Source organism: Musa acuminata, chromosome BXJ3-2 (assembly GCF_036884655.1).
Source record: "Musa acuminata AAA Group cultivar baxijiao chromosome BXJ3-2, Cavendish_Baxijiao_AAA, whole genome shotgun sequence".
Classification (NCBI taxonomy): domain Eukaryota; kingdom Viridiplantae; phylum Streptophyta; class Magnoliopsida; order Zingiberales; family Musaceae; genus Musa; species Musa acuminata.
Window position 1 is genome coordinate 28,054,173 of NC_088350.1, and position 8,967 is coordinate 28,063,139.

The following is an 8,967-nucleotide window of genomic DNA, read 5'->3' on the forward strand; positions in this document are numbered from 1 at the left end:
CAAATGTCCTTACTGTGCACATCAATTTTTTAGGCCTTAGTCACTATCTAAGATTTCTTCCACGTCAAGCAAATAAAGTTTCAAGATAAAGCCTTAAGCACTAATTAAAAATAATTTTAAAAAAATAAATTATAATAATTATTTTTTCTCTATTTTTTTGTTCTTTCGGCTCCATCCGATTCCATCCGCGCCGTCGCCTCCTCTCACCGTAGCCACCGTCACCGCGCACGCCAAACGTAGCGAAAACATAGGCGGGAAACCTAACCACCATCCCGCCTTCTTAATTATAAAATATAGATTAAATTAGAGGAAAGGAAATTCGAGCAATAAAGATTAATCAAAAGGTCACGGGACTTTTATCACTCTGCCGCCGTCAAATCTCACGGCGTCGGACGATCGATCACAGCGGTCTGTCGACCACGTGGTGCGATTATGGCGCTTCATGTGACATCACGTGACCGTATCAGCTCGCCCTCATTTCGTGCGGCCCGCCGTTAGCAGTTTCCGGTGGGCCAAAGCCGAACAAGCAGCAACATAACGTATACTTTTTCTCACCGATTCAACACGTACCCATTGGGTACCTTCCCTGGTATAGGACGAGAGGATGGTTTCGTCTGCGACTCGTGCTAATGGAAGACAGCAAAACCACCTTCAAGGGATGAGAAGAGTAGCTGAGAGGTCACGGTTTCCCAGGCCACGCATGTTTTGCCGTTTAAGACCCTAACAGTACGCACGTGGCCACTGTCTAAGGGTCAGGTGAGGGATCCCCGGTGCGACACGTGTCCTGGCGCATTAATTGCGCCACATGACCCAGCTCGTGTCCCGAGCCTTTCCGTATATCAGCCAATGAGAAGGCGACACGCGCGTGGGTCGGCGCGCCCCTTCCGTGTCCCACACAACCCAGCGACGGTGACCGTTGGCTCTGACCGTCCCACGTTTTCTCCTGGTTACGAGAACCGCTATCGTGGATTTGTCAGTGGTATCAGGCTACTTAACACGGCGTTACCCACCATTCTACAGTGACATGACTCGACCCACGACTGCGAATTCCGTGGGGCCATTTCATCCGTAATTAAAGGGCCGACCTTTAGCAGTTACCATGGACAAGTGGCCATTAATAATGATATAACATATAATATTGTGATTAATGGTAAGCTGAAAGAGGAAGCAACGGAATGGAGGTGGCGGTTGACTCGGGTCGGGACGGCGGTTGTGATCTCCATTTTGTTAGGATTTTGGGTTTGCAATTAGCAACACGATGTGCGAGTCCGTAACGATGTCCTGACGGTACGTTTATTGCTGCTCCCTTCTTTGGTTCCAGCTTGGACGTTCTCTTCCAACTCTTTATTGCCCCCAGCCGAAGGAGCTACGGAGAAGTAGGAGTTGCTACAGAGAACAGTAGAGAGAGAAGGGGATCTCAATTTCTTTTGACTCGTTACGAGGTTTCTGTAGACATAGTAGAGAGAGAGAGAGAGAGAGAGAGAGAGAAGGGGCAAGACCGAATTAGAGGTCAGTACAAGAAGGAGGAGAAGAAGAAGAAGAAGAAGGAAGCGGGAGAAGAAAGCGCTGGTTTCAGCAGAGATGGAATGGCCTGACGAGTACCAGAAGCTCGTCAACACAATGATGAACGATCCCAGGTGACCCACTTTTTGTCCTTGGTTGTTTTGTGATGGCTCTGATTCAGATCTGTTCTTGGTTGCTTCGGTTCGAAACACACTATCGCTCTAGCTTTTGGCCGTCTTCGCTCCTTCACCTCGATCTCGGCTTGCTGCTGTTGTTTCTGTTGGCAGGGTGGTGATCGACAATGTGGTGTGCGCGACGGCGACGGTGGTGCGGGTAAACAGCGCCCGCAAGCGCGGCATGCTGCTGGAGGCCGTGCAGTTGCTCACTGACCTCGACCTCACCATCAAGAAGGGCTACATCTCCTCCGACGGCCGCTGGTTCATGGACGTGTTCCACGTCGCCGATGGATGCGGCCACAAGCTCGCCGACCCCGCCCTCCTCTCCCGCATCGAGCGCTCCCTGGGCGGCGAAGCCGCCTCCTCATCACCCGATGACAATAGCTACGATGGTGATGTTGGTGGCTTGGCTGGCCTCACGGCTCTGGAGCTCACGGGCACCGACCGCCCTGGACTCCTCTCCGAGGTCTTCGCCGTGCTCCGCGACCTGGAGTGCAACGTGGTGGAGGCCAAGGTATGGACCCACAACGGCCGCATCGCTTCCCTCATCTTCGTCAAGGACCACGACTCGGGCTCCCCCATCGCCGACGCCCACCGTGTCCACCGCATCGAGGTCCGCCTCCGCAACGTCCTCCGCGGCGACCACGATGTCCGCGGTGCCAAGACCACCGTGGTCTCCCCCAGCATGACCCATTCCGACCGCCGCCTCCACCAGCTCATGTTCGCGGACCGCGACTACGAGCGCGTCTCCTCCAACGGGGCATCGTCGTCATCAAACGCATTGGTCGCGGTTCAGAACTGGACCGGGCGCGGTTACTCCGTCGTTAGCGTGAACTGCCGCGACCGCCCGAAGCTTCTGTTCGACGTCGTGTGCACGCTCACTGACATGGAGTACGTCGTCTTCCATGGCACCATAGGCACCGACGCCGATCGAGCCTATCAGGTTAGGATTAACGGAGAATAAACACTTAGCTTCCGTCAGTCACAAGTTCCCCTATCAAACATGGTTCTTCATCTTTCACCTTGAGCCGATATTGTCGTTGATTGCAGGAGTTCTACATAAGGCATATGGATGGAAGTCCGATCAGCTCCGAAGCCGAGCGGCAGCGAGTGATTCAGTGCTTGCAAGCGGGTATCGAGCGCAGAGCATCTGAGGTGACCTTCCTCTGATTCAATTTTCAGAAAGCAAGCGCTAATGTGACCTCTGTTCCGATGCCTGAACTCTGTTATGATTGATGTCGTTCTTCGAACAGGGACTGATGCTGGAGCTGAGCATGCCGGACCGGAGGGGCCTGCTGGCGGACGTGACGCGTACATTCCGCGAGAACAGCCTCTCGGTGACGAGGGCGGAGATCACGACCGAGGCCGGGGAGGCCAGGAACGAGTTCCGCGTCACCGGCACCGACGGCCAGCTGCCCGACCGCCGGGTGATCAATGCCGTCATCGAGAGGATCGGCAAAGACCACCTGAAACTGAAAGAGGAGCGGGCGCCGCCATCTCACCAGAAGGCAACAGCTCCGCGGGAAGAGGCAGCGGAACACGGCGGCGGCGGGGTGGTGGGGCTGCTCGGCCTCGGTAACCTGGTGATGAGGAATCTCTACTACCTGGGCCTCGTCAGGTCCTGTTCTTAGAAACATGGTGAGCGCAATCGGGAAGGCATCACATGCGTTGGTTGTGTAATTGCACTCTCTTTGCTGCTGCTACATGCGTCCAGAGTTTGAATCGGGTTCGAGTCTGTACATAAGTGATAGGAGTTGGTGTGCAAGTGAGAAAATGGAAGCATATATACCTCATACAAGAGGATATCAGGGTCCCATGTAGGGAAATGGTGTGTAGCTGTGTACATAGAAGGACGACGGTAAAGAATGAAGAGAGAGAGAGAGAGAGAGAGGTTACAAACGGAAAAAGGGAACACTCCACATATTGGACTCCTGCCGACTGGAGAACGGTCGGTGAAGGCGGTGGTTGTGAAGGGGCAACCAATGCCAGCTGTAGGGGAAAAAGGGTGTGGGGCTTTCTGTTACTGTTCTTCCCTTGTTCTGCACACGCGCTTTCTACATAGCATAACAACTGATCTGCATTGGTATTACCGACATTCCTTGATCGACTGACGGAAATCACTAACGGTGTTTATTCATTAATCATTGTTAATGTGAAACACTGTACATTTTCTTCTCAGCTTTTGTTTGCTTCTAGGAAGAGAAAGAGACCGGTGGTTACGGTCAACAGCATCCGTGGAGACGTTGTTCTACCCCGAACGAGCGGGCACTCCAATATACGAAGGCAGATGCATTGATTTGGCGCCCATGGTTTTGAGCTTGAGCGTCGGAGATGCACGCAGAATCTGCATTTGATATGGTAAAAAGGGGGGATGCTTCTTCAACGAGGGAGATGCTCCAGTGGACAGGTTGGGGTGGCATTCGGCTGGAATGCGTTTGTGAATGCATATAGAATGACCGGTGAAGATTGAATCAATTAAATAGCATGATACAATTGATCGTTTAGAGATAGACTATTCACTTAAATCCTAGTATGTTTGCTTGTTGTGATATTACTCCACAAATGGGTTCTTGGTTGACTTAAAGACTCTGAGAAGAGAATGTGTGAACTCCATATCCAATGCCAGTCATTTCTGGGCATCAAATAATTTTGATGCCACCGAACTAGAAGAAAAATGCAGATAAAGAAAGCACTTTTCCTGATTCTGATATGAGCAATAAGAGCTTTGTGCTTCATGGCATGGATCCCATTTGCCTCCGAGACAGGTTGGTTGTTGTGCAATATGGCTTAGTTGAAGAGGTGACGAGGACCTTTCAGGAATGCAGATTCTCCTTCTAGAGGGATGAATCATTCCTTAGTGGAGGAGAATTGTTGTTCTGTTGAGTGTTCTAACATGACGTAAAGTCAGATTTACTTGAACCAAAAGAGAAGAAAGAGAAGCATGACTCAGCTGCAAACTGGAAGCAGTAAAAGTTCACTGTTGATTACAATGTATAATCTACACCACAGCAGATTTCATCAAAGAACAGGCCACAACAGCTCTGCTGAACTGTCTTCAGCAAGGCATTAACCTTGATTTGATAACATGATTGTAATCAATCATGTTTGCCGTGGTTAAATAAGGTCTTAGAAGGCCGCTACTAGAAACTGGTGAATAGTGCTTGAGACTGAAAAAGGAAAGGTCCACCTAATTATGAATATATAAGACTTTCCTTATAGAAAGTATTAGGACGATTTGGTGTTTGATGCACAGCATATATCAATCACTGTATTAACTCTCCAAACATTCACATGAGACTATCTCTGCACATACCATACAGTGGGAAGGAATGAGGAAGTATATCTGTACTCTTTGGTGCTCTTCGCATCTTGGCAGATCATCCCACCTCCAAGAATGGGATACCGAGGGAAGGATGAAGATTGTTCATTGTTTCCTTTGTAAAAACTGGTTGGCGCCTCTTGCAATCCTCGGGCCTCCCCGCCATTAGGGCTGCAGCGGCGATGTACTGGTTGGCGCGTTGGAGCATCTCGGGGATGGTCACGGGTGACTTCTCAATCAACGACCAAAAGAACCTCAAAGGTCTTAAGCCTATCAGAAATGTCTGCATGATCAAAGATGGATGAGCATCCGGGAATCCCCGGATTTCAGCGGCAAAGTGCGCCACAAATTAGGAGAGCGGTTCATCTTCACGTTGGGATAACGCGAGAAGGGTGGCCATGGAAGGCCTGGGTCGCACCCTGGCTAGAAAGTTTTGCTCAAACTCTCTCACGAGCTGGGCAAAGGATAAGACCGAGGACGGGCGCAGTCGGTTGAACCATGCTCGTGTTGGTCCTATGAAGGTAGTCGAGAATGCCCGACACAGCAAGGCGTCGGAGGTGCTGTAAAAGGCCATATGCGCCCAAAACATGGCGACATGTTTTGCGGGGTCGGAGCCACCGTCGTACATTTTCAATGTCGGTAGCCTGAAGTTGAGCGGCACAAGCTTGTCCTGTATTTCCTAAGCAAATGGGGATTCACCCGAGCTGCCTTCGCCCATCTCGCCGCGCGAATTCTGGAATTCGCGCTGGAACTCATCTAGGCGTCGGTTGACTATGGACAGCTGGACCCTGAATGAGTCATTCGTTGAGTCCGATGATAAGGTATCGGGCTCGGGGTGGGGCAGAGCAACTCGGCAGGGTACGGGCACGCTATGCTCGGGGAGGCTTCACAGGTTTGTTATCTGCTCTTGGGCTTCTCCCATCCCGACTTGTTCCCTGCTAGGCCTTTGCTGTATCGAGTTGGTTAGGGGAGCTGCTAATTGCATGATCTGCGGAATGAGTGGGACGATCGTCTACATCATTCCCGCCAAGGTTTGTACTTGCTTAGCCAGGTCGAGGAACGCCTCGAGTGAAACCACCGAGTGTCCTATAATATATCCAGGGAGAGAGAGCCCTGGATCATTGAACATATGCTAGTAGTGATCCGACATCGGGGCCGAGATGCCCCCATCCCTAACGACGGGGAGGGGCTTATCACCGAGTCTGAGAGGGGGGTGATCCTCAGGTAGTTCTCCCTCGGGACGAGCTCCTGTGGCATGCTCCTGTGACATCGGCACTCCTTCTAGCATCAAAAATGTTGGTGAACTAATGCGCCGTGGCCAACGACTCTGCACGGCTTGGTATACGGGTCGATGTCGAGAGTTCGCGATCGATTGGCAGAAGCGTCGAAGCCGACTATATTAGGAAGTCGGGATGCAATGGCGCCGTCTGATGGATGGTGTCTCTCGGTCGGGGTGCCAACTCCGTCTTCTGGGAAGGTGTCTCTCGATTGGAGTGCTGGCTCTATCTTCCGGGAGAGCGTCTCTCGGTCGGGGCGACCGCGCTTCTTGGGGTGGTTGAGCTCCTGCACAGAAGGCCCTCGTTAGGGGGTTTCTGACAGTGGCCCCTCGTAAAATAAGTTAGTGGTTGATTTCTCTTTTTCTTTTTCTCCCCCCTGGCGAGATGTCGCTCAGGGGCTTTTATACTACTATGCAAGGACCGATCGTACGCTGGTTTGGCACGATGACTGATCGCTAAGGGGCGAGGTGGTACCTCCTGACCCGACATGCGAGGGTCCCCCCTCGTACCGATATGATAGGGGTGCGAGTGATGACATGACTGGAGTCCAAAATATGTCTTATCACTTATCAGATTTCAAATTAATCAGAAGAACACCAGAAGCTTTTAATCATGTTAGCAGGCTTAACGGGCCTGATGCGACTTCTCAGCTGCCCACATGGTACGTAGGATTGGTCCACTCAAAACTTACTCTCATCAATGTATAATAATACCAAAGTATGCAATTCTATGAGCATTATGACTGTTGGCTCGTTCTCTTATTATCATCATGTTCTTAATTCTTGGATCATTCCTTCTTGGTTGAGAATAAATATAGGAATCAGGGCGTAAATAATCTACGTTTTGAATCGCTAATGAGAAGACCCCGACCCAACGTGACCGGACGACATCATTAGCCCACAAACTTGAATAATGATGGGTTCATGTGAATTCGGTTGACCGTCTTTCATGGTTTGTTCGTCAACGCCGACACTCGGAATTATCGACTTCCAACACACCGGACGGCTCTGCGAACCTCCCACAGACGACAGCATGGGTGGGCTCCACGCATCACGGCCCTAACGCCGACTCTTCCCAACCCTGCGCACGGTTTCTTCCGGACCGCTCCTTTCCAGATTTCCTATCTTAGCCACCTTTTAATAAATTAATAAATAAATAGAAAATAAAGAAGGAAAGAAATAGGAACAAGTAACGCTTGGCCATTGCCACCACCGATCCATTGCTCGCAGAAAAGATCGAGAGCGAGAACGATGGCGGCTTCCGTGACGGCGTGGGCGAAACCGGGCGCGTGGGCGTTGGACGCCGAGGAGCACGAGGCGGTCATGGCCATGAACGAAGACTCCTCCTCGGAGGCGCCGACGGAGCAGGAGCAAGACTTCCCCTCCCTCACCGCCGCCGCCGCCTCCAGGATCCCCAAGAAGAAGAAGAAGGCGCAGACTCTCTCCCTCGCCGAGTTCACCACGGGCAAGCCCGTCTCCCACGGCGCCGCTGGCCGCCTATCCTCTTCCTCCTCCTTCTCCTCCAAGGGTCTCACCTCCGACGAGCTCCTCAACCTCCCCACCGGTCCCCGCGAGCGATCCGCTGAGGAGCTCGAGCGCTCCTCGTCCCGCGGCTTCGGCTATGCCTACGGCGCCCGCGGCCGGGCGTCCGGGGAGGACCCCAACCCCGCACGCTGGGGCTCGTCTAGGGTTTCGGACGAGCCGAGGAGGGGTGGGTTTGGCGGATCTGGCGATGGATCTAGCCGGGATCTGGAGCCGTCTCGCGCTGACGAGAACGACGACTGGGGGGCGGGCAAGAAGCCCTTGGTGCCGGAGAGGAGGGAGAGGGGAGGAGGAGGGGGGTTCTTTGACTCGCAGTCCCGGGCCGACGAGTCGGACAGCTGGATCTCGAGCAAGAGCACTGCAGCGCCCCCGATCGGGCGGAGAATGGGTGGCGGCGGATTCGATGTGCCCAGGGCGAGGATGGGTGGTTTCGAGATGTTTAACAAGGAGGGATCCAACGGCGGTGGAGCCGACTCCTAACAATGGGGAAAGAAGAAGGATCTCCCGGATTCCGACACATGGAAGAGGGACGAGGAAAGAAGCAGCGGCGGCAGAAGGCAACAGCTCCGCGGGAAGAGGCAGCGGAACACGGCGGCGGCGGGGTGGTTGGGCTGCTCGGCCTCGGTAACCTGGTGATGAGGAATCTCTACTACCTGGGCCTCGTCAGGTCCTGTTCTTAGAAACACGGTGAGCGCAATCGGGAAGGCATCACATGCGTTGGTTGTGTAATTGCACTCACTTTGATGCTGCTACATGGGTCCAGAGTTTGAATCGGGTTCGAGTCTGTACATAAGTGATAGGAGTTGGTGTTGCAAGTGAGAAAATGGAAGCATATATACCTCATACAAGAGGATATCAGGGTCCCATGTAGTGAAATGGTGTGTAGCTGTGTACATAGAAGGACGACGGTAAAGAATGAAGAGAGAGAGAGAGAGAGAGAGAGAGAGAGAGAGGATACAAACGGAAAAAGGGAACACTCCACATATTGGACTCCTGCCGACTGGAGAACGGTCGGTGAAGGCGGTGGTTGTGAAGGGGCAACCAATGCCAACTGTAGGGGAAAAAGGGTGTGGGGCTTTCTGTTACTGTTCTTCCCTTGTTCTGCACACGCGCTTTCTACATAACATAACAACTGATCTGCATTGGTATTA

General features: G+C 52.4%; 2 protein-coding genes across 2 annotated transcripts; both read left to right on the top strand.

Moving 5' to 3' along the window:
- The first annotated feature begins 1,277 nt into the window (after window positions 1-1,277).
- On the top strand, window positions 1,278-4,358 carry LOC103975814 (ACT domain-containing protein ACR8). The gene is made up of 4 exons (XM_009390905.3): window positions 1,278-1,637; window positions 1,791-2,622; window positions 2,730-2,834; window positions 2,933-4,358. The coding sequence occupies exons 1-4, from the start codon at window positions 1,582-1,584 to the stop codon at window positions 3,308-3,310; spliced, it is 1,371 nt and encodes a 456-aa protein (XP_009389180.1). The 5' UTR covers window positions 1,278-1,581; the 3' UTR covers window positions 3,311-4,358.
- Window positions 4,359-7,453: 3,095 nt separating this feature from the next.
- Window positions 7,454-8,967, top strand: LOC135631086 (eukaryotic translation initiation factor 4B3-like). Its single transcript, XM_065138486.1, has one exon. It carries the CDS (start codon window positions 7,526-7,528, stop codon window positions 8,294-8,296), a length of 771 nt encoding a protein of 256 aa, XP_064994558.1. The 5' UTR covers window positions 7,454-7,525; the 3' UTR covers window positions 8,297-8,967.